This window comes from Rhyacophila brunnea, unplaced genomic scaffold (assembly GCF_057557595.1).
Source record: "Rhyacophila brunnea isolate RB1 unplaced genomic scaffold, BYU_Rbru_1.0 scaffold_7, whole genome shotgun sequence".
NCBI lineage: Eukaryota > Metazoa > Arthropoda > Insecta > Trichoptera > Rhyacophilidae > Rhyacophila > Rhyacophila brunnea.
In genome coordinates this window covers 41,143,489-41,169,847 of record NW_028233339.1, presented here as the reverse complement: position 1 = coordinate 41,169,847, position 26,359 = coordinate 41,143,489, and the positions used below count along the sequence as shown (strand labels likewise).

Genomic DNA, 26,359 nt, shown 5'->3' with positions numbered 1-26,359 from the left:
TAGACCGGAGAGGAAAGGAGGGTCGAGACATCTAAACCGGGGTGCCAACCGATGCAATCACAATGTTCAAGCAGTAGAAAGAATTAAACTTGTATATACGTTTTCTGGAGACGACCAATACCATTGGTGCGTAGTAACCATGAGCGTTGTCACCAATTGCAATTATGAACGAGATCTGAAAATTCCTGAGAATTGAGACCTTTAATGAGAATATCTACTCCATTCGGATTCTATACTGTCTTCAGTTTTCTTTTCGGTTTGCATTTAGTGTCAGACGAGTGTTCCAACTTCCAACCCTGACGTCTTGCTCTTGCAATAGTTTGAAGACAAAAAAATGCAATGCATACTTTTTTTTTCACATGATGAACTTTTTTCGAATCGATAAAATTAAACAGCCCCGTTTTTTACCTGAAAGGGTTAAAAATCGAAGTGAACCTTTCATCCCGTATTATGAGGGCTTTTATGGCATTCGTGATTCGCCACTCACTGTCCTGGATCGCTGGAATTAATCATATATTATGTATAATAATAATTATATAACGGATAACTTATCGTTATAAGATTTCAACAGTGAATGAATTTAGTGAGCTATAAATTATTTTATAGTTAATATGCAATATTTTAAGGTAGTAAGTTATATAATTCAATAATGTATGAGTTGTATATAATCAAGTAGATTTATCCACAATTCAATCTTTGGAGCTGATGATGAAAAACGCTTTTGTTGATTTTTCGGCATTGAAAATTTAAGAACTGTATAAGCTAATTTTAGCTAAATTTGTATATTTATTGTTTAGATACGTACTTAAAAGATAGACTACGTTTTACATTGTTATCGGCCACATATTGAATTAGGGGTGGTTGTACTTTTGATTTTATACAACTCGTATCTTATTAACGAAGTTATTTTGTTTTTGCAACGAAATAATTTAGCTTTTGCGTATTTTTTTATTATATATTTGCTTGCTTTCACTTTGGAGCACCATTTCATTGTGTCCAGTACAACGTCCTGCGCGTAGATCGCTCACGTAGTGTTGCTGCGAGACAAGCTGGCCTCGCACACGACAACTGAATCCGAGCCGTTAAAGTATCTCGGCATCCGGAAAACACGCCCCTCTTGGACAGGATTGGCGTGGTGTGGTTGAACTAGCAATCTAGCGTAACTCCAAGATTTGACAGAGAAGACATCGGGCCTTCAAACCCATTAAATTCCAGTGACATTTGAGTAATGTAATAGCACCTGTAAACGTGCATGGATTTACTGGCAGCAATAGTGCGTATTTTAAACTATCGTGACAATAACTGTTTACAATTAAAAGTGCTGACTATCTCTCCAATCTCATTCTTCAAGAGTAAGCGAGACACGATGTTGTCATGTTATGGTACTTTTTATTTTGACAGCTGGTAGTGAAAATCGGTTAACATTAAAATGAGTACAGTTCGTTTTTTTGCCGGCAGGTTCGCCACAATCGTTCTACTGCACAGGCGCAGATCGAAAAAATCCCTACTGTCGCATGAAAATTCAGAAGCTTCTAAACTTTTTTGATTCATTATAGTATTATCAGTCTATGCGTGCATGCAAGCTTGCAACTGCAGGATAATACATACTTACCCATACATTTTCTTGTTATGGCCCCGATCACACTTACTTTCAACAGTAAATCCATGCACGTGTAAACGGGGTAGGTATAAGCGTTTTGTATTTAAGAAAAAATAAAATATTTTGGTAGGTAGGTATACTTACGATTACATTATTTTGGATTAAAGTTCAATAATATTACAATATATAATACTTATGCGTAAATCGTCTTCATTGTTCTCTTTATATGGGAACGTAATACCAAAGTAATAATCAATTACTTAATTGAAGATGGAAGCCGAGAATATATTTTGTAAATTTTATTTTCCTTTGGGTCACACCTGTGAGCGATCAATTTTAGCAGGGTGTCCTTTTTAGGTAAACCATTTTTTGGTCCGATTTTACAAGGGAAATCGTAAAAAAACATCCTAAACGATGCATGTAACGATTTTTTCGATGTCAGTTTTTTGCTTTTGTTTCTTTTAGGTTTTTTCCTTCAATCAATTTGGCTCCGTGACAAACGGCGATAAATAAGCTTCGGGTGCTTTTGTGAGTAGATTTTTTTTTACATCTAATGGGGACAAATGAGGATGCGCACTGTTTTTTTAACGCCTCGTGATTTTATTGGCTGTTTGGATAAAATCGCATTAAAATTAACATCGAAACGAACAAATCTTTCGTTGGTCAAAATGTATTCTTCCTCTTTTGGTGCCGTTTTGTACCGGAAGTTGGCGGCCATATTGCTCTTAGACCGACCGATGGGTTTGACAAGCGAATGGTACACATAAATTACCCGTAGCATCAATTGGTTGAACACATTATTTTAATTCATTGATATTAATCAAGTTTGCACATACTTTATGGCAGAAGAATTAACAACATCGCATTATATCTTATTATCAAATCGCGCAGTCAGTCGCTGTGCGTGTTTCGAGCTTGAGGGAGTGATTAAAATTATCCTTGTCAAAACATATCACTATGAACGGGCTCGGTAGTGACCAGGGAATGCATTAGGTACCTTCTGCATGTGGTATTAACAAGGTTTAATTCTTGAGTGTACCTACCTATAGTTACAATTGTTACGTCTGTATGCTATACAATTTGTCACGTTCCGGAAACGCGCATTCAATATTGGTAATATTTCTGGAAATTCCGGAAGCTTTGTATATTCCAAGCATTTTAAACAATATCTATCTTATTAAATCTGATATGTTGTAATTTTGCTTGTATGTGTTTCTCTCATATATGTGGTACTCTTAAGTCATGTAAATTCAGTTAAAGCACAATTGAGTGTATAACGATCTCAGTCTTTGATAACTGCTCCTGAGGTATTATCAGTCATAAAAAATACCGCTACTTCACACCCAAACGTAAGTTAATGTAATCGCTTGATTACGATCGGGTGTGGTGCAGTAGGGCCATTAACTTCAATGTTATGTGGTATTAATGAAGGTTTTGTTTTTTAATTTCTCGAATTGGGTCTCGCAATTATTATTTTTCAATATAAAAGGGTTGATTGTAGCCACATATACGTTCGCTGGGCCTTCTCTGTGGCAGGCTGTATCGCATTCTGCTTATTTAAAAAATATATGTATTGCAATTATCGAATTAAATATTGTTATTATTTTTTTCACAATTTTCTTTAAATTGTGTACTTGTAGGCTTTGCACTGTGCTATATCTTTTCCGGTGGATTGGGTATTTGTGATTTCGCCTTCACCGTTTCGATTTTCCGAAACGACCCTCATATAATGCTAATTGAGTGAGAATTAATCGACGATAAATTTCCTAATAACGATTCGAGAATTTAGATTTTGTTCATGGATTATTTTTAAATTACTGCACCTTCGTAGATGCAATAAAGTTTCCCTGATTGTGAAATCATCAGTGACCTCCCTCGCGTGGGGTAGGCAGGTCATGGACATGCCGTTCATTACAGTAAAATAAAAATTTGCAATAAATAACCTGTTGGAGTTAACGTGTTGGAGGGTGTTTGTATTCAGGGCATAGATTTTTGTGATCTGTTTTCTCTCCTCATCCCTCCATCCTATGAGGTTTCGATATTAGTAGGGCGTGACGTTGTATCTGGACGTCCCCAAAATTCAGGGCTCGAAATGGACCGGAGCCCACCGGAGCGGCGTTTCGGTTTGTGAAATTGGTAAAATTATCTCTCCGTCTCATGGAAAAATTATTTTGACTGTCATATAGGTCATAGGCCTTATAATAGAAAATCTAACACACTTATTTTTATAAAATACACATATGTAAACATCTTCAGAAAAATGTCGAGCGTTCCAGTTCATAAACTTTTCCATTTCGAGGGCTGCCCAAATTCAAAATAGGGTTGACCGAACGGGTACCAGCAAACCCATTTTAAATATGTATCTACATTGTAAGAGTTGGCTTGAATGGAATGTGTGATTTTGTCCCCAAATCTTTCCACCTGTCAAATACCCACTTTTAGTTGATATATTAGTTTCGTTTCAGTATACTTATTTGAATTGTCTTCTTCTTCCACAGCCTGTTCGAGCAGGAGATTATGAGCTATGTGCCTGCCGTAGGCGCAGGCAGCGGAGTGTCGGTGTCCGGCGGCGGAAGGGGCTCGCCACCGAGCGGCGCGTCTCCGGCCGCATCTCCTGGCCCTGCCCGCCACGGTGCCCGTGCCCCAGCCCCCTACCGCCGAGACTTCGAGGCCAAGCTGAGGAACTTCTACCGCAAGCTGGACAGCAAGGGATACGGACAGGGGCCTGCCAAGCTCAAGTATGCATACAGATTTTCACAATTCCATATTATTTTGTCAAAGAGCAAACAGTTTTGGTCGTTGCATCGAACTAGATATTATAGTGATTGCATCGTTTTTTTGAACTTGCTGCGAATTTTTTGTCGAAATGTTGGAAAAAGACCTTATCTTTCTCTACAGCTGAGATCGAAGATTACACCTTACAAGGAGCAGAGCTTAAATGGAACCGGCACTAGAATCCATTGGCAAGGATCCGGAAGTTTTATTGTTTTAATATTACTGGACATCATTCACTCAGGTGCAAAGCCGGTTATTCTAACAAAAAAATGAAATTAATATTATGTTTTATATATTCCAACATTAAGTAATGTTTTATAAATGTAGTTAACTACAAATTGTGGTGTCCATAGGTATGCTCCACCTTGTAAGTATATCTTCAAAAACTAGTGAAGACAATCTACCCTTTCAGATTTGAAATTAAATAAAAATACCTATAACTAAATAATATGTAGCTGTAATTAGGTAAGAAATTATACATTCTTCAAAGAATCTACCGAACCCTGGCTCCAGGTTCTCGGTTGGAGTGATTAATCTTGTAAATATGTCTATAAAATAATAGGCGATTTTGAATAATCTCTTTTTTAATCGAAATCAGAACCAGAAAATATGCCGCAGTCCAAATGTGCTAACAACGACTCTGATGTTACCGAGCGTCCGAATATTAACATACCTATAATTTTCAATTGTCATTACTGTATTGGTTGATTTATAATAAAATTAACCATCTGCTACATCTAGCATAATTTTAAATGTAGGTAATTGAAATATTTTTAGCTAGTTCATGATCTCTTTGTGAATATCATATTATCTTGTTACAACCATTAACCATCGCGGAATCCATATGGGAAACACTGGTCTACACAACTTCCCCCTAAGTTGTTTTTTTTTTTTTATATAAATATCTAATCTAAGACATTTTGTATTTCAGACTGAACATACGAAGAGACCACTTGCTGGAAGATGCATTCAGAAGGATCATGTCTTGCGGGAAGAAAGAACTGCAGAAAGGAAAGCTGGGAGTGACGTGGGACAGCGAAGAGGGGCTAGACTACGGCGGACCGTCTCGGGAGTTCTTCTTTCTCCTGTCGAGGGAACTCTTCAATCCGTATTATGGACTCTTCGAATACTCTGCAAACGACACATACACCGTTCAAATCTCACCCATGTCAGCTTTTGTGGATAACTACCATGATTGGTAAGTCTTCAAGTTATCTTGTTATTTATTCAGATTACTTGAGGTTGACGGTAAGGGCTTTCCTCGTTGATTAATCGGCTTATTTTTAATTTAGTAGAAGAAACCAAAATATCATAGTATGGTATATCCTTTTGGTGTCATCTTTTATCCGGAAAGTTGCAACAGCAGGTTACAGGATAGCTTATGGCTTGGTTATACAGGGTTAAATGATTTTTAAAAACTCACCAACACCATCCGCAATTTGTATTCTTAGTTCAATGAATACAAATGAGTATGTCTGATAAAGTTTAGTGTACTATTTATATCGGATCTCCATAGCCTACCTCCACCATTCGCCACTTGCATACGTAGACCATTTCAAACACAAGACTCACTGAAACCAAAGTATTTACATTGGAATGTGAACATAGTTGTAACTGCCTGCGACATGACAGATTTTGTCAATTACATATTGTGTATACATAGATAAACAGACAGCTAAATACACATATCATTATTTACAATATTTTTAGTTGGATACTAAAATCGCTTAATACGGAAATAATGCAGAAATGACACTTCTGCCAAAAATGGCGGCTATAAAAAATAGTTTATACTCAATATTAATTTTATTTCATCATCAAGCATCATTCATCGTTAGACTCTCTGGATATTAGTATCCAAATTCTATTGGATCCCATGGTTTGGTTTCGAATGGGAAAATTCATAAAAAGTATCCATAATCCATGCTTTTTTCGGCGATTATAGAATTAATTATCAATTTAATTTTTTTTTTATTGCAAATATGTTAAATACCCTTTAGTGGATGGTTATCGGTTTCGTAATAATGTTGTTTGATCAAAATAATGCATGTCATCCAATTGAGGCATAGTGGACCATCGCGCTGCGCTGTGTTCGAGAAAAGCTTGCTGTTGGAGAAACTCTGAAATATTGATTCGACTAAAAATAATATTGTATAGGAATAGAATAAAGTTATAATAATAATCTTGTCATTCTTATTATACAACTTTTTTCTCAACTTCACAAATATTCTCACAGATGGCATCCTTTTAAATGGTTTCAAGTTACAATTTTTTTTAAATAGATGGCGTTAGTCGAGCTGTTTTAGATTATTTTAATTACAATTTTGTCACAGAATAAGGACACATTTAATATGTTTGTAATGTAACTTACATGGCGCTTCCATTTCCAAATACCACATGCTGACAATTGAATATTTGGGGCAAATGATACTTTCAGTTTTTAATAATGTTTTTTATCTATCAGTATTTTCAAATTAGAAACATAAGGGTAATAAATTTAATATTAGCATAATAAAATACAACATTCTGGCATTTTGTTCACTTATATCTTTTTAATTTAGCGGCTTCTTCTCCCATAAATTCTTCTGGTCTCCCATAAATTTGTCCGTACGTCATTGGACATGTAAACATGCCCAAACAAATTTAGTCAGCATTAATTCAAACATGCCCAAAATTAATTATAATTAAATTTTATCGCAATTAATTAATAGATCATAAATTAATGGATTAATAATTATCACAATTTTTTTAAAACATCTTATTCATTTTGATGGATTTTGTAAGTTATTTTTTACATTATTCATTTTTTTTGTAAGATTGTGTTCACATGTGGACTCATCGTTTTTGGAAATACTCACCACTAATGTATATTACAGAATTATCAAAATAGCCATCGCGTTTCTTACAGAATATCAATTTGTCTATTGCTACCAATTCAAACACACTGAAAACATTGTTCAATCGGCATAATATTAAATGCTCATAAATCTCATTTAACTATTTATAGTCAAACCCCTATGATCTTAAACATCTTCTTGGCTACGTGTTAAAACTGTGAACTAATATGCTCCTCCCATTTTTAACCGCACTTCCATTATAAACTAATAAGCTCCTCCCATTTAGTAAGCGCTTCTTTATCTATCTTATTAAAGCTATTTCTAATACAATGTCTTTCCATCAAGAAATATGAGTGAAAAATATTACCTAATAGCGTTAAATAATTCCGTGATTCGTGAACAAATCAATACAAAAATGCTGAAATTACAATTTGCATGTTTGCTCATGGAAATAGTCAAAATATTACAATAATAAACATGATTACTTACTTATTATGTATACATTTATAATCATTTTGTCTCATATTCCATATTATGAACAACAATAACAATCAGTTCAAGGCGAATAGTTGTTTGATTTTCCTAATGTTGACAGTTGATTGTTTTGTTTCGTGGTTCATCAAATTCACAGACTTTGACATTATTTATTCAGGGCACACTGATGCTTTAAAAATAGCAGTGTTTACTGTTTGCAAACTGTGCAATAATTTCAATTTGCTGTATAGTCAAACAGTGTATGTAATGTAATTGTTGTTATTTCCTGCCATGTGTTGTTTGTCGATCATCAGCATTCGTGTTTTTAGTTTCCAATGTCGACCACCACCTTTTGTATCATCAAATAACATGTTTTTCTTTTTGTGGCTAAGATATTAATTTGGTGTGAGCTATTTTTTTATGTGGTTTTTTTCGGTTCATGTCCAAATCTAAATTTAATAAATACATAACCACAAGATTAGTCTTATCAATGTGTATTTATTTTGCTGAGATTTATCTACCCTAATTGGTTGTAAATGGATTTTAACCAATTCTCACTTTTGTTAGATAATATTATACAATGTTGAACTTGTGTTAATATGTCTTTTCGTACATCCGGTATGACAGTTGTAGGTCTCAATATAAATTTTCTCCGGCATTTACAGTTACTGAGATGTGCAGTGTATTTATAGATCGTGTCAAATGTTTCTGATTTATTGCTGGTCGTCTGCTTCGTGTACTGTAGTGCATATGAAAATAATCTCGTATATTTTACTTGCTTTTACAATTAATGAACATTTGAGAATTGAAGGTATCCAACGATCACTTGGTACAGTTAGCAAATTGGAGATTGATATAAATTTCTTCAAGTTGTGATTTTACTTATGTGATGATCGCACTGCATTTGAAGGATGTGGAAACTTACTTAAACTGTTACAGACCATTCAGGTCTCATTCAGAGCTCTCTCTCTTTCTCTCTCTCTCTCCACTCAGTCACACTCAGCCAGTGACGTCCCGTGGGGGTAGGCAGATTGAGCGTCGCTTAGGGGCGGCAGTTTCCTGAAGGGCGGCAAAATGAGGAGAATCATTAGTTATAATAGAAAACAACTACCTACCTACCTAAACTTAGTAATGACGAAAATATCTTTCCATTAAAAAAATCAGCTCACTGGTTGGAACTAAAATTTATTAATTAATTAACATAAAAGGCTTAACAGGACTGTATTTTTTTTTGTCGGGTTCGCGATGTCTAGTTTACTTCCGTTGTCCTTGGACGTCACGTCCATAATGAGTAGCAATAACACGTGCAGATTTTCAAATTTTATTTGAATTATAGATAGGTACTTACATAGGTAATTTAAAATGTATCCAAATATTTTTGCACTATACCTATTACTCGCGAGTTTTGGAAGGTATCGGGTGTATTTTAAATGTATCTGAAACAGTGGACTCGCAATATTGTCTATTGAAGCAGAGATGTCATTTAAATTAGATTTAGTGGTATATATTTTCTTTTCATACAACACATTTCTCAGATATCGGAGTCATGAAAGGATGATAAAAATAATTGGGCGGCATTTTGGCGCTGCCTAGGGGCGGCAATTTGTCTAGGGACGTCACTGCACTCAGCCTCTTGATGTTATCCGCCCATTTCCGAGGGCCGAGTGCCTACAGGGTTTCCTTCATAAACTTTGGAAACAAAAAACGCAATTTCTATTTTTGTAAAGTCAAAATGTTGTATGCATACTTTGAATGCAATGAGGTGACCTGTTCGCTGTAAATGAAGATTTTCGATTGAATATTTCATTCAAATCAATATTAAAGTATTACCATGGCTTTCGATATGAAACAATCATCATTTTCTATAAACAGTGTATCATATTGCACTCAAAGTGTCAGCAATAACTAGCACTACGATCAAAATTTACAGTTCTGTGCCTCGGCTTGACTAAATGGGCCTAGTTAACAGATTTACCAACATTTTTCAGAAATGGAATCTGCCATTTTTTTGTCTTATTTGTTCAATGCGATTGCTGAATCATAATAAATGTATGATAATAATAAAAAAATAATTGACGGTTCGATAAGCAGTTGCATTACAATGCATGTGCCTGCTATTCCTGAAATTTCATTTTCAATCTTTCCATGTTATCATCACAATTGAATCAATGTTATAGAATGGCAGTAATTTTACTTGGCCATGGGACAGTGGTTTGATACCAAATACTGTATGGGATCTAAATTTATTTATGCTAGTTTGTTAAATTATATAATATGTTTTGAATTAGCCGACTATCCTTGCTGAATTGAATGATATTTCCTACTTTGGATTGATGTTATTTTGTGTTTATTGTTTCAGGTTTCGGTTTAGTGGCCGTGTGTTAGGACTAGCTCTGGTGCATCAATATTTGTTGGATGCTTTCTTCACGAGACCGTTCTACAAAGCGCTTCTCCGCCTGCCTGTCTCGCTCTCCGATCTGGAGTCTCTGGACGAAGAGTTCCATCGCTCGCTGCATTGGATCAAAGATAACGACCTCAGTACAGCTTCAGCCGGCTTAGAATTCACCTTCTCAGTCACCGAAGAACTGTTTGGACAGGTCGTTGAAAGAGAATTGAAACCCGGCGGCAGAAATATACTGGTCTCAGAGAAAAATAAAAAGGTATGCGCTGATTGCTTACCTTCTTTTTATAGGGACTTTACACACGCATTGATATTATGTTGACTGTACTGTTGAAATATAAATGCATATTATTTAATGCAAACACTTACCGGCACAACAATTTTAACATGCATCTAACTTTTACTCTATCGTAAAGTTTAATGTATATTATCTATTGTTCATTATTCATGACAATCCGTGCTTGTGTAAAGCCCCTTTTATCCTGTAAATCTAACTCATACTTTGTTAACAAGGCATTCATTTCTCCATGTTTTGTTTTCCTATACATTTATGACTTCGGAAAATTATGGATATCATTCCAATTATAAATAATCATTAATAGTCACTGGACAATTAGTGTTGTAGTCGTGTAGTGTAGGAATTATTGTCAAAATAAATTTACGACACCTAACAACACCTTCTAAAGACAGTAAGACATCATTATGCATGAAGAAGTATAATAATATTATACTATTGACTATATTATTATAGTGAACAACTTAATCTTGAAATTGCGCAGATTACGATATCTTCTACTGCACGTGAATTACATAGGTTAAATTTTATCATTGTTACTATTATTATTTGAAACTGCTCTTACATGGAGCCTGTTTGTTTTCTCTCGCTCGGCATCGCTCTAACTACATGATATTTGCTGGCAAAACTATCAAACTTTAAGCTTATATGGGACGTATGTTTATAGTAATTATTAATGATTTCCAGCAGAGATTGACGAAAAACTTACTTAGGCCCAAATCCATAGACATAATAATTAGATGCCTAAGTGGCAATGCATAAATTGTACACCTCCGAAATCATCGACTTTGTGGTAGTGAGAAAAACATATTTATTATCCTTATTATTAAATTGTCTCAGTGAAGGCTGTAACTTCGACATCTCTGCATTTCGCCATTAAATTAGCAGCAAATTATTTAATATTGCAGAATCATTTTTAGCGAGTTCACAATAACTTTTTGTTTTTATATTGTCATTATTTAGATGAACAATCAATTAAAATTGCAAATAACAGTAGATATATAAATGATTAACTAAACCAATACGTTGGTAGCAGGCCGCCATTCCATTTTTTATTCACAAACAATACATTTTACTTTTATCTCTTTTTCAGGAGTACTTGGAGCGAGTAGTCCGATGGCGTTTGGAGAGAGGAGTCGCAGAGCAAACAGAGTGGCTGGTCCGAGGTTTTTATGAAGTGGTGGATCCTCGTCTCGTAACAGTGTTCGATGCTAGAGAATTGGAACTAGTGATAGCCGGTACGGCGGAAATCGATATTGCCGACTGGAGAAATAATACCGAATACAGAAGCGGATATCACGATCAGCATCCTGTCATCCACTGGTTTTGGCAGACAATTGAAAGGTAAATTAGATGTTATGTACCCTTTCAATAATCAATATTCATGTCGCCTTCATTGTCAACTGATGTAAAAATGATATTATTTGACCAAACAATGTTAAATTTACCAAATCGCATGGGATAAGTGTTTGTAGTGAAAAGATGTTTTGATTTATTTATTGAAAAAATACTATTTCTTGTTTAAATACATGTGTTTAGTGAGTTTCTCATTAGACACACATCTAAGAAATCTACGGATGTGGAATTATTATGACAGTTCATTTCATTAAATATATGCCTCTGGTTTGGGTTTTGTAGAAACCAATTTAGTTCCCCATTGAGTTTCTTTTATCAATAAATACCTCATATCATAAAAACATACTAATGCGAGGCATGATTGTTTTTGCACGAAACAAGATAATAATATAATGAGTGAAAGAAAGCATTATGATCGGTAAGTGCAGTCGACAATATTTTTGTTTTTTTTGACCATGTCCGATCCTAATAGGTTCATATGGTGCTCGCAGAGTAGAGGTTTTTATTAACAGATATCGTGTTTTACGAGAAATGGATGTCAGCCACTTGCTCAACCTATTAGGTCTTATTTTAGATTACAGATTTTGACAACGACCTACTTGTGCAGGGTGTATTAAAAACTAATTATAATGAAATTAATTTATTCTTTTTACATGAGACTTGAGTGCTAATAATGGAGTTTTCAAACTTTTTCGGTTCACGGGACCCCAATTTATTCTAGTCTTAATTCTTGCTCATTATGGAAGTGGCTGACTGAGTATATTTTTGGATTGCCCGCCCACGATGAACCACTAACACAGCATATGACCCCCCAGTCACCTGTCGGCCTAAAAGCCCCTTTTCTCACTAAATCAGTCAGATCAAAATTAATTATTTAACTACATATTTTTTCGACTTATACGAGGTATAAATGAGAACTCTTGCCATTCTGGACAGTGTTGACCTGTGTCCCCCTGATAACTATCTTAGAAATAGGGAGCATCAGTTGTTTAATCTCCCAAGGTGCATGCAACCAACCTGCCACTGGTAATGCCAATTGGGAGGGCGATAACTATGTCCAACTAAATTGCTTCGGGTGTTGATATATTCCACTTGCGTGAGGTGAATTTGGGTGGACGCTATTTTATAAATTCTTAAAATAGAGTCTCCTTAGCAAGCCAGGTGTACTTTTTTGAGCTACTATAGATGTATACTTGTATTTTCACTGCGTTTGTATTATTTCTTTTCCCTTTTATTACTTTTCTTTCTTCTTTATAATTTCCACAATATGTAAAATAAATTGAATTGAAAATCTGTCAATGTGCCTAATATACTATTCATAGAAATGAACTTTTTAGTTTGAAAATATTCATAGATTGGTGTTAATACTTGCCTTATTTCCTGGTTAAACTTATCCTATTTTAATTTTTCAGGTTCTCAAATGAGCAAAGACTGAGACTCGTGCAGTTTGTGACAGGGACGTCGAGCATCCCGTACGAAGGGTTCGCCGCTCTGAGGGGATCGGTGGGACCTCGCAAGTTCTGCATCGAGAAGTGGGGCAAACCAAACAGTCTGCCGAGGGCTCACACCTGCTTCAACAGACTGGATTTACCGCCTTACCCCACTCTGGAGATACTCTATGAAAAGTTGCTTCTGGCAGTGGAAGAGACAAACACATTCGGCATAGAATAACCAAACAGTTACTACACGTGCGCTTTATCTTAATAATTGTTTCTGCAAACCTTTAAAAACATTAAAAGTGAGCTCGGTCGAGCCGGTTGTAAGCTATGGACATTTTTAGGTGAATTATAGTGCGCCTCTAGTCAATATGATTTAAGAATATTATTGTAGAATGTAGATAGTGGTTCTAATCAATTATTTTGTAACGTTGCTGCAAATCTGATGCTGATGGAGATTTGTAACCTGGTCGTAATAAATATTTATATCTCACATCCTATTGGAGACTTAATAAAATTATTGTAGAGGACATGAACACATAAAAATATATCTATTATTGATTGTTCTCGGTAATAAATGTTATCCATTTTATTTGCTTCATAATTTATTAAAAAAATGTGATTTAAAAATGTGTTTTTTTTTCCATTTTATCCTCAAAAACAAAAATGAAAATTATTACACAAATTATTATTTCTTGTTTAATATAAAACACTGAATATTAGATACAAATATTAAATTTCTATACAGTTTAATATTAATTTATTTGTTTAAAACTGAGCTGCAACATCACTTCAAATGCAGAAAACCATCTGATTACTCTAATAATAAAAGAAAATACTTTTTTGTGAACATTCTAAAGCAAAAAAGTGCTTTCATTTATGGTTTTTAATTAATAGTTCCACACGAATGGACAGTGTTATTAATAATGTAGAATTATTACAACCTATACACTCCCAATTCAAAGCTAGCTGTTTTTTTAATGTTTAATAGGTTATATAAAATTAGCTAGGAAGGGTGGAAGTTTTAACAAAGTTACTAATCAAGATATACATAGTTTTTAATACAATGCTATCAAAGTCATTTCTTTCAATTCCTTCACCAAAAGGGTAAGCGAAAAGGACCTCCCGCCTCTGCCCCAGCATTATTTAATTTTATAAGATTCTATAGTGTATTCAAATTAACTCCAAAGCCTCACTCTAAATACCTCTGGAAAATTCATTTTTTCTTTTCATAATTTAAAAACTTTTTACAAAACAATAAATATTACCCTTGAGCACTAAAAAGTCAATACAATTTGGTAATAAATCAATTTTCAATTACTAGAGTAGAAAATTTAATAATTTTCATATTCTTTAAATATAATAAACAATTTATCATTATAATTTACGTTCAAATTAAATGTGTAGCTTTAATTAGCAGCGATTTAATGTTCATAATATCAATGAACTTTTTGTCGAACATCAATGAGGTACATCAAAGAGGTTTTTTAAAACATAAATCATTAGAGTACACTCCAGATCAACAAGGCTACAACTAGATAACATCCTCAAAGTTCATGTGTAACCCATACTATTGAGAATATAATAAGTTATTTGACAATAAAATGCTTATTGTACTACATGGATACAAAAATTTCAGTTTATAAAAATTAACTCAACTAAATAAATGCAGTAATTCCACTTTCAGCTGTATGCGTAATTTCCATTACAAAATAACATATTCTATTACAGTGTACTCCCGATAATCCGTTTAACTTTCTTTTATGACTTTAAAATAAAATACATAGCCGTCAAGAGATGAAACAGTTTTTCAGGATCAAACCAACTAAGCATTGCAATACTTCTATCTTAATAATTGGGTGGAATTATCGAGAGACAACTGTATTTTGAATTGACTGCGTTATGCATTTGTAGATCCAAGATGTTTGCGAAACTTGCATATGCATATAACCATCTTTAAAATTGAGTGTTATCGGATACATTCATGAGTAAATTAATATAGATGTATATTTTTGTTCAGTCAAGTCGCGAACCCTATGTACGCTCGCAATCCGTCGTTATTGGATTTCTCAATGCATAGCGCAACCTCGATGTTTTCACAACTACTTTACTTACTTATAGCATTAGGAATAATAGAAAATGCACAAAGAAAACCCATGATGCGGCTGCACTAACCACTAAATAATTAAATGACACAGTTTGTCATACTTTCATTCAAAATTGCTCTATTCTAGAAATAAGCAATCTGATACGTTAATAAATAGTATTTTTTACAATCCAAGATTTACACCAGGATATTTCTTATATATACGATAAGGAACACTGAAAAGTTTTTAGTATGATTCAGGAGGTAAAGGTACGAATATTATTATATTATACCGAAGGACTTCTAATAATATTAGAATCCCACAATGGATCTTAGGCCATACTTACAAATTACCTACCATGCCAAGTTTCACTCTCTACTACGCTCGGGGGTTTAAATACAATCTGCCACAGGTTTTTGTGATGTGAATGATTTCTCTACGAAGCCATTCTTCGGACTCAGGATAAATTTTTGTGGTGTCAGTTACAACTACAAATATGTGACTCTCAGACAACGGAGAAAACCTCGCTAAGATCAGGTAATTTTATATCAGGGTGATCAAATACTGCGATATTTGAAAGTTGCGTTAATATAAATTAGAAATATATCTATGGCAACATGGGTTTTCTAATGCTTGTCACTTTATATCAACCCAAATGAAAACTGAATAGTGAAATTTCCATGCTCTTACAAGAAGCAGCGAGATCGAAACGATATTCCACAATTTGAAATAAAATCAATAGAAAAGGAACGGCTAAATGACAACTATTCAGACTATCAATATCATATTTCATGCAGAAACTGATGTATAGGTTTTTTTTATCTGGCTGGTGGCTCTAACTTCAGTCAAATTCGACCACAAGTCTTGATTAAAAATACTATTTTTTTTTTAATATTCACATTTTTGTGAATTAAATAAACCATACTTTTAGGAAGACAAAAGCATAGCATTTATCAGAGAATAAAAATAGAATCGCATCGATACAGACAAAATTTATCTCAAAATAAATTATAAAAGGACGAGCCTCTCCCTCACTTTAATGGATAAAAAAACTACCAGGCATATTCGGTTGAGAACGGTAGCGTGTGCGCATTATTTCTGTCATTTGAAATTTACAATCTTTTAGTCTCTACCAGATGAATATTCTGAAATAGTCCAAGACAAACAAAAACAACACAAAACTCAAAATTCGTAACACCAAATCAATGTATTTCAGTAGTTTTTATTTAAAAACTATTATTATGTACAGACTTCTATCGCCATAAGATATGCTTACAAAATAATGAATCGTCAACCGACGGTCTTCGCGAGGTCAGAACGAAAAACATTTCTTGCAACCTCAAGAGAGGGACGTCCTCCGAAGATTAAACCAGCGGATACAGTATAAAAAACAATAACTACTAAGGGTGAAAAAATATTGCATAACACAAAAACAGAACAAAATGAAATCCCACCGTCGACTCCGAATCTACATCCGAGCCGTCGGAGCGAGAACCGCCTCTCCTCTCAGGATTCGGATTACTGCACCAAAAGGGGTGACCTTAATTATTTACATCCGCACGGCGGGTCGGCGAGATTCGACGCGCGCCCGCGGCCATCGTGTCTCGACGTTTATAAAAAATCTTCGACAAATTTAAAAAGCGCCTCCAAGCCGACGGGACGTCCGGAGGGGGAGCAGGCCGAAGCGAACGCCCCCGAGGCTTCGGTCTGTTTCAAAAATAAACATTTTCGTAAATAATACATTTACTTCAAAAATAACATTACATACGGGACCGGTATTCTAGTTCACAGGTGGTTATGCATAATGTTACCGGGAACGCTCCCCTCCATACCCTCGCGAGGGTACCTCCCTAACCCAAGGATGGGAAGTCCTTGTTGTCATCCACCTTCGGGGCATTCTGGCGAGACGCATGCGATCTGTCATCGGCAGCTGGCACCGCTTCGTCCCGACGAGGTCTGGGGCCCCGTTCGCCTCCGTCACGGTCACGGTCCCGGCCACCCCCGCCGCCACCTCCTCTGCCTCCCCTACCACCGCGTCCTCCGCGACCACCGCCTGGACCGCCACGACGAGGCTCGTTGAAAGTGAACTCGATGCCGATGACACGCTTCTGGCGACCCACTCGCTGCGGATATTCGGCAGAGTCGTATTCGTCATCACTATCTTCGCCGTCGGCCTTGGTCTTCTTGAGGACGACCATGTCCTTCCACTGGGAGAGGTCCTCACCTTCGCCGGCCTTGCGCAAGTTGTATTGTGGCTTCTGGCGTCCGGAGCGAAGCGCCTTCCACTCATCCAGAGTGAGCTCCTTGGCCTCCTCCTCCACAGGTGCGGCGGGAGCCTCCTCTTCGCCTTCGACAGGCTCGGCGACCGGCACCACGGGGGCAACAGCCTCGGTCTTCTCGGCTTCCGGCCGCTCGCCTTCGGTGGGCTTGTTCCACTCCTCGAGGTCGTCCTTGTGGGACCCCCAGTTGTGGGAGCCGCCGCCGTCGCGCTTGTCGACCGGTTTGACTCCGGTCCTGTCCGAGCCGGAGCGGCGATCGAACTCTCGCTTGCCGCGACCGTCGAACGGAGGCCTGCCGCCCCCGCGCTGTCCGTCCCGTGGACCGCCCCGCGGATCTCTCGCCGGATGGCCGCGACGCTCTCCTGCTTCGCCCTCGTTGTAATTGCGCCTCTCCGGAGCGCCTTCGCCGTAGCTTCGTCTCTCCGGCCGCTCTCCTCCGGCGTTGTCACCGTAATTGCGCCTTTCGCTCCTCTCGCCGCCGGCGTTGTCGCCGTAGTTGTTGCGCCTCTCGCCCCCGGCACCGTCTCCGTAACTGCGTCTTTCGCCAGTATTGTCTCCGTAATTGCGTCGTTCACCAAAATTTCCTGGCTTGCGATCACCGAAGTCTCGCCTGGGCGGTCTCGGGTTTCCTTCCCCGCCGTCGCTCGGGCCGTTCGGCCGGTCTTCACGGCGCCTCTGCGGCGGACGTTCGCCGTTACGGTCGTTGTTTCGGTCGGCGTTACGATCGTTATTGCGATCATTGTTCCGGTCGACGGGTCTCGTAGGAGGTTTGTTTTCCCTCTTAGGCTCGGCGGCCTTGCCGTCCTGAGGTTTCACATTTTGTGTTTCCTTGATACCCTTGCGAGGTGGGACGGCGACAGGAGCCTTAGCTTTCGCCTCGGGTTTCCCTTTGTTCTCCTTTTCGGCCTCTTTGGTCTTCTTTTTGCGCTCCTTCTCGAGCTCTTTCGCCTTCAAGGCGTCCAGAGGATCCGATTCATCGTCCAAAAAAAGAGCGTATCTATTCACCACCCCAACCCCGTAGGAGTTCTCCATGACGATCTGATTGTGTTTTACTTTCTCCAACGGACGGATGTTGGTAGATTTCGTCGACCCGACGACTTCACCACACTGACATTTCTTCACTTATTGATTAAAAAGAAAATGGCGGAAGAACATGCGCTACCGAGCCTTCTAGCACGCCATATGATAAGAAAGCATAGACAAACAGCGCAGGGTTGCCATCAGCTTCTTGTAACTAAATAGAACATATATCTATTTACAGTTAGACCCGTACTGCCGGCCAAATAAAAATAATTATCAATAAAATAAAACGATACGTTTAATCATAGAAATATTTTTGAAAAAGTGAGACAAAATACTCTAAATAATCTTTTGAAAAAAAATAATAAATGAGTTAATTTCTGAGACGTGCAAAATAAATAGTGGTAGGTAGGTACCTTTTGTAATAGCATTCATGACCTGCAATGCCAAATTACTAAATAATGATTCAGAAACCCGCAGAATCCATGTACCTAGATACTTAGTAGGTGACGTCTTCACGAAATGGCTATATAAATAAAATACAATGAACATTATACCTATTCCAAATCTATTATATTCTATTTCTATGTTAGGAAAGAAAGAGACCTGAATAATAATTATTCATAATCTATTTTAATAATAAATATTGAATTATCTAGGTTTTATCAGCTACCTACATATTATTATTTTTAGTTTCTAGCGGCTAGCCTATCGCACATTTTATTTTGAGAGTTACAATAACACCTAAATGTTAGGAATAAACCGGAGATTGGTTAAAAAGTTATTCAACTTTAAAATGAGTTATTTTCAAAGGGATGATTTTATTAATTTAATCATTTACCTTTTTTCATCATCATCATTTAATTAAATCATTTAGATTTTTTATTTATAAATGACATATAAAATTTATAGGTAGGTAGGTAGGTACCTACACAAAACAATTTATAATTAGGTAAAATATTGTGGAAAATATGGTTTATTTAAATTACCTACCTACTATATTTAAAAAAATCAAGGAGTTAAAATATATTTACTTTAGCTTTCAAATAACACTACAATCAATCATAAGTTTGAATACAATTATTTAGTAAAAATTATATTTTTGTTTAATAAATTGTCTATGCTCGTGGCCATGTGTGTTTATTTTAAAAAGCGAAAGTAATCCAATATTATTATTTCATGTAGGTGGGTACCTACCATTTCATAACCCGTATTTTGACAGTTCAATCTCGTTCAATCGATGATTTCGAAATTAGAGTGTTCCGTAGTCAAATAGTTATTTTAGTAAGGATAATGAAAATCCAATAAATATTCCCTATATTACTAATTATTAACAGCGCAATGGAAACGTAAGGAATATCATTAAATATTATATTTTTACTCCAAAGATGCGATACCTACCTATGAATTAATATTATATTAAAAAATAATAATATTTGCACACGGTTCATCGCTGATGTTTTATGTACCTTATAATGTATAAATCTTTATTTTATTATTGCAGAATAAACGCCAATGCAGCGTCTCTTTGCAATTATGAGGTCATGCAAATTTTACAAAAATTAAAAGATGATACACAGAAAAAATATAAAAAAGAAGCATCTTTAGCAACCGTTACCTATGAAGTAAGTTTTCCCATCTCATTTTTCACATTTCTTAATATAATATGCTTTAAAAAAGTTCAAACATTTCGATCTTATCTATTAAGATGATACGGCTTACCAGTCGCCGTATATTTAGTAATGATGTTCACATAAGTACAACATATATTACGTTAGGGTTATAGATCCCTTGAAAACGAGGTATGTTTTAGTATGCTATTTTCACTGACGGGCAATGACGTTTAAGATAAAACAGAATAGGTAGGTAGACTCTGATTTCTATAATCTTCGCATTGACGATAGTATTGGCGGGGGGGGGGGGGGGGGCGGACGTAATGCAGTGTTAAGATGCTGAAGCGGGCCAATTTAGTTACACTAGTTCATAAAATAACCGTGATGACATGTACGCCAGCTTATAGAAATCGGACTCTAGTAGGTTGGTTGATTCATGGAATCGGCTTAAATGCCCTAGTAAACTTTTTACAAAATGATTATTGTATTTCCGTATAAAAACACTCCATTAATTTATTTTACTTTACAGTAAGTCCTCGACTTGCGTGAATTCGTACTTATAGAAAAAAAATGTTAATGTTAATTTTTTCTTTACTTCAGACCCTGCGTTATCTGCAGGATACAGAATGTAAGAATCAAAATGAGAGCCAAATCAGTATCCTGCTGAACGCCCTTAAATCATATAAACTAACAAAAACTGAGAAACTTATGATTCTGAACACTCCACCAAGATCACCGTTAGAAATACAGTTGGTGAGTACCTATATTATGTCAAAGCTATTTGTTAGTCGTAGAAAAATGTCACTAACATGTGTCCGTAACATTCGAGCAGAGACACGGATAGACAAACAATAACCACCTCTAATTGGCTATATAAAAAGATATCCCACCAATCATGTTGTGTTATTTACGTCATTAAATAGAAACATTCATTTCAATGATTGCTTTGCATTTAATTGAGTGTGTTAAAATAAATTTTATTTGTAATTTCAATATGAAATTTTTTGTGCATTTTGATTACTTCATATGTAAATTGCAAGCAATAGAAATGTAAAACCGGGAAATGAATGTACCAAAATAAAACAGAACTCCAGAGACTAAACGCAATAGCAGTAAAACCTAAAAACAGGATTTCACTGTATTTTGTCATACCTAGTTCATTGTTAATTTGTTATATAAGAGTTGTAAAATTAAAACTACAGTAGAACCTCGATTATCCAGTTTTTTTTATGATCTTGAGGTTCAATTTAAAATGCATAATTAATAAATAAGAGTGATTTAAAAAAAATGCTATTTAAAAGGCTTATTCTTGAAGTAAAATAAATGTTTTATTATTTTATCGATTATCTGGACTACCTTCATCCTCGAATCAGACCAGATAATCGATGTACTATTGTATAATATGTCACGAATACGAAAAAAAGTATTATTAATTTAAATTTTAATTGATTTCAGTTTTGTACTATTCCATTTGAGTCATTTTTTACGACCCGGGTTCATTTATTATGTAAACAAGTAACTTATCGTTGTCAGTGTGTATTTCGTATTACCTATTTTTCATTGGTGAGTGCGCATGGTGCATAAAGATGCCGTAAGAGGAAACCCAGGTCGCAAAAACGACTCAAATGGACGAGTACAAAACTTAAATCAATTAGAATTTAAATTCACATTCCATGTACACAGTACTCTCATCGACAGTATTAATTATATTGCAAAATCAAATAAAATCATTCTGATTATTTTAACCATAAAAATGATGTACTTATATTTTTTGCTTCTAGATTGTTCAAGAAAGTGAAGAGAGACTGAGTGAAAAAGAAGTACAAGAAATTATAAATTTAGTGACAGAAATTTTCCCTGTAGACTTTGATTCTGCTGGTGCATTGTCAAAAACGTAATGAAATGCATAATATATTTTTTTCTACAAAATGCTATTTTGTTTTTACTTATTATCTGACAAACAACATAAGGAAAGCATCATCGATATACCTATCCACTCAAATACACCTTACTATTATCTAATATGCATGTGGGTATTGTAATTTTGTTGGGGCGCCTGGGCGCTAGGCCTTTATCCCTTCATCTCATGTATGGATCTCTTGTGAGTCTGGCAAATATAATCTGACCCCTGGGGATTTCATGGACGTTAGGGGCCGGTGAGATAGTGATTGTTTGATGTGTCGTCACCTGGGTCCGTCCTCAATGTTCTCTGTTCCGGTGACACTTCTTGTGTGGGCTGCTGTGCTGTTTGGAGGTATAGATGACAACTTACAGTGTAGACATTTAAGAAGAAATATGAATTATGATGAGGATAATGTACTTACTTATTTAAAACTGGCGCTACAGACCATTCAGGTCCATGGTTACCAGCACAACTGTCCTCTAGGAATTTCTATCCCAAGCTTTCTATTTTCAGTTGATCACAATCAGCCTCTCTGCGTCCTTATTGACGTTATCCACCCATCTCTTCCGGTGGCAGCCCAGAAGCTCTACTTAATAAACTTTAAGGAGAGCTCTAGATCAATCACATCAAATCATCTCACCATCGCCATCAAGATATTGACTATTTTGGACTTAAATATTTCGCAGTGCTCGTACTGTTTATTTGAAAATTAACAATGTGTTCTGAAATATTTCCATCCAGGACTTGACCCAGGTTATCAATTGAAAATAATATGTTACTTTGGGTGACCGTGGCGAAGTTTGCCTGTTCAGAGGTAAACAATTATAATAAGTTAAATGAATATTAATTCAGACTTTGATAGTAATAAATTACGTGTTATAAGTATACCCACAATAAATTGTAACATTTAGTCATTTGTTCTGATCAGTGGCGGCCGGTGGTCTTCAGAATAGCACTTTTTGGTAGTGCGCAATGGTTTACCTTCTATACCCAGCATTGGAGCATAGGGCAAGCACAAGTTCGCGCCACTTCCCTCGGTCCAACACCAACTCTTGCGCCTCCCGCCATGTCAGACCTGCAGCACGTAGGTCGCTTTTGTAGCACCGCTGCAGGGTGAGGGAGGGCCGGCCATGGCAACGAAACCCTTGAGGCTGTGCCATAAGGGTATGAAGTGTCACACTCTTTGGCGGCATCAGGAACACTCTTGTCCTAGCCACGTAAAGGTCGTAAAGCGTCTCTTCATGATTACCTTAATCACCGAAGACTGCCGTGTCAATAAGCTAATATTATAATATCTTAGTGTACAATAATGACTGAACGTCGAACTTCTCAGAAGATAAATTAAATATGTCTTTGTTTATTTATTCTATTTCTTAAAAAAGTTTTTAAACACTTGACTGATTTAATATCAATAAAGAAAAATAAATGTCACGGATGACGACACTGGGTCACTTTGTCAATAGTGAATAGCATTATATTTATTTCTTAAATTTCACATTATTATTAATTTAAGTGATATTATAAAATAAACTAACATTGCGTAGGTAATATTTATATTGTAAATCAGCGTTCATTCGAACTCAGATTTATTTCTAATGTATTTATATGTCATTAAAAGTATGTTTCTCTTATATTATCATTCTTATTTATTATTCAGCTACGACCTACTACCCATGTAGTGCTGCTGTGTTTTTTTTGAATTTTGATTTATTATATGAATGTATTTGAGTGGTTTAGAAATAAATGCGAGAGTTGGTATTTTCGTAAAAGTTTGGCGATTCATTAAATCTCAAATGTGAAAATGTTAAAAATTAGCTCGCCAACATTGTTATAAAACAGAAGCTGGCGTTTTTGTTTCTAGAGTCCTAATTTCGTGCGCCGATCAGAAAATGTATAAAAAATGCTACACACAACGCTACATAGGAACATTGGACCACGGTTTAAGAAGTATACAATGACCTCATTGTAATCTTGTGCAAACTGAAAATCTATTTGGATCGGAATCGCTTTGCGCCCATGAACGAAGTATTGTTCATAATATTGCTACATGTTCTACTTCGCTAAGTGAGTGATACACATATGAATAACAATGAAAAGTTGAGCGATGTCTTCAAAAATGCAGGCGGTGCGTAGCACTTGCATGGTATTAGAGGAGCCGCCGCTGGTTCTGATATATTTGGCTTAACCCATTGGTGCCCAAACACGAGAAATTCTTGTGTTAGAACATGTGCTTGGTAATGTTTTTTTACACTATATGGGCATCTATTGAAAATTTATGGTATTAAATGTGTTTACAAAAAAGTTCGCTACAGGTGAATATATTAGATAACACGGATACTTTTTTTTTCAACCATCTCCGATCCTAATAAGATCATATGGGCCTCCACAGAGTGGAGGTTTGTATTAAGGTGAAGCCTTTCTACAAGAGGCACCTAGCGGAAAAATACAAAGCTTGCAATTTGAGACATTTTTTTGATAATTTTATAAAAAAATCTCTCAAATTGCAAGTTTTGTATTTTTCCGCTAGGTGCCTCTTGTAGAAAGGCTGAGTAAAGGTTTCACCTTAACAGATTTTGTTTTGACGAGAAACAGATGTCAGACACTTGCTCAACCTATTAGGTCCATACCCTGACCCAAACACAAATTAAAAAACGATATTTGTATTCGTCAGAACCAGGATTCGAACCTGGGTCCCACGACGCTTAAGCCGCGCGGCCATTGTGACACGGATTCTTACCAACCGGTATAAAATATTGAATTTTAAAAATATCATACAAAAAAATAGACCTACAGCATTTTAAACATTTATTTTATTTTTCCATTTGTGAATGTGTCGAATATCTGTTTTTGTCGAAATCGACCTTTGAATGCAGAATGATTTTTTTGTATCTAAATGGACCAGAATCATCCTTTTCTTTAAATTGTTTTGTAATAAAAACAGCATTCATATGCTGTAAAAACAACAATTTAAATACCTTCATGTATTTAGTCTCCTGAACATTTGACATTTGGTCTATTCGACAAACCAATCTTACAGCGACGATCTTTTGAGCGCGTCTTTTGTCCTATATTTAGTAAAACCATTCACTGCACAGAATAAAATGATGATGATGAAGAAAATGATACATGTTTCCGTGATGGAAAACACTTAAAAATATGTATCACAAAAGTTATTGACCTTTTTTTTATCTGCGGTAAGAATGAACATCTGTAAAATATTTACAAACCTTGGAAGCGATTTTAGATATAGGATAATATAATGGGAACAGTGTTATTACAAATTATCATTTGTATTTTAAAGTTTCAAATATTAAATCAATATAAATATTAGATAATGATTATCAATCCTATACTTGCGGTAGTGAGTCGTGGCACCTTATGAAGGCTCAAAGTAACTGTATATTGAGCTTAGAAAACAGATGTTTAGGGGCTGATACTTAAGGAGTAACGAGGAGATAAGAGAGCGGATCAAGCAGCCTTTCATCACACTGTAGAGTGAAAAAGTGGTGTTGAACCTGGCTCAGTTGCGAGCTACAATGTCAAAGGAAATTCAACCTGGCTAGCTTGTTTTTCAAGCCAACTGGATTTCAACGTCCTGGAAGGCAACTAAATACCATCTACAAAACGTATATGACAGAAATTTGTCTTGCAATTTTAATTAGTTTGCATTCATTTCATATTTAACCCAATTGGAACATAGTTGACATTGAAACAAAAGTCATATCAGGCGTCCCTCGACTTTCATACAATTCGCCATTTCGTAAAAGTTAGATTTGTGTTGATGCAAATACTGGGCGATGCCATGCAGGCTATCCTCTCTCCACAAAGAAAAAAGCGTGGAAAAACACCTGTTTGCTATAATACGCCTAGTTAACTTTATTATACTCATTGATCAATAAATATTTTAATGTACCTACCTACACTTTTAGATGTTTTTTTACATTACTCTACTTTCATACAATCAACATTTTTACACATTTCTGGGAACCAATTACGTACGAAACTTGAGGGCCGCCTGTATTTAAATTATTTATTCTCTACTTATTTTTAATTACTTCAAAATTACCACTGTGGCATAGAGATGATTAATGAAAATTCCATTTGGGTTTGCGCCTTGTATGAGTTGGTGAATTTTTCTTAATATAAAATAAAGCATGAACCAACTGAAACACCCAAAATCCATTGTTTCACAGAAGTAATTACTTCCGTCTTCACATAATCAGATCATCACCACATAAGGGAGGTCGGGAGACCTAGAATTCAGTGATTAGACTAGTGTGTAG

The 26,359-nt window shown here is 35.9% G+C and overlaps 3 protein-coding genes across 6 annotated transcripts in view; 2 read left to right on the top strand and 1 right to left on the bottom strand.

Annotated features, from left to right (window-relative positions):
- The window catches only part of LOC147064886 (uncharacterized), a 303,047-nt gene extending 289,247 nt beyond the window's left edge, over positions 1-13,800 (top strand). For all 4 annotated transcript variants that reach the window (XM_085958184.1, XM_085958183.1, XM_085958186.1 and 1 more), the window contains 5 exons: positions 4,099-4,338; positions 5,307-5,573; positions 10,046-10,346; positions 11,476-11,726; positions 13,151-13,800. In XM_085958184.1, the coding sequence (XP_085814310.1) occupies positions 4,099-4,338; positions 5,307-5,573; positions 10,046-10,346; positions 11,476-11,726; positions 13,151-13,409 (1,318 nt within the window). In that variant the 3' untranslated portion in view covers positions 13,410-13,800. The remainder of the gene's footprint in view (positions 1-4,098; positions 4,339-5,306; positions 5,574-10,045; positions 10,347-11,475; positions 11,727-13,150) is intronic.
- Positions 13,801-16,449: 2,649 nt separating this feature from the next.
- On the bottom strand, positions 16,450-18,730 carry LOC147064885 (uncharacterized). The gene has a single exon (XM_085958188.1). The coding sequence runs from the start codon at positions 18,570-18,572 to the stop codon at positions 17,112-17,114; it is 1,461 nt and encodes a 486-aa protein (XP_085814314.1). The 5' UTR covers positions 18,573-18,730; the 3' UTR covers positions 16,450-17,111.
- Positions 18,731-19,676: 946 nt separating this feature from the next.
- Positions 19,677-23,700, top strand: Polr3I (RNA polymerase III subunit I). The gene is made up of 5 exons (XM_085957445.1): positions 19,677-19,909; positions 20,065-20,185; positions 20,774-20,926; positions 21,955-22,067; positions 22,590-23,700. Exons 1-5 carry the CDS (start codon positions 19,902-19,904, stop codon positions 22,591-22,593), a joined length of 399 nt encoding a protein of 132 aa, XP_085813571.1. The 5' UTR covers positions 19,677-19,901; the 3' UTR covers positions 22,594-23,700.
- Positions 23,701-26,359: the final 2,659 nt, after the last annotated feature.

What these genes read in the sequence shown, in the direction of transcription:
- Polr3I (XM_085957445.1), top strand. An exon ending in TAGCAACCGTTACCTATGAA is followed by an intron (nt 20,186 to 20,773) that starts GTAAGTTTTCCC and finishes TCTTTACTTCAG; the next exon opens with ACCCTGCGTTATCTGCAGGA. An exon ending in CACCGTTAGAAATACAGTTG is followed by an intron (nt 20,927 to 21,954) that starts GTGAGTACCTAT and finishes TTTTGCTTCTAG; the next exon opens with ATTGTTCAAGAAAGTGAAGA.
- LOC147064885 (XM_085958188.1), bottom strand. Translation starts at nt 18,572, where the DNA reads ATGGAGAACTCCTACGGGGTTGGGGTGGTGAATAGATACGCTCTTTTT.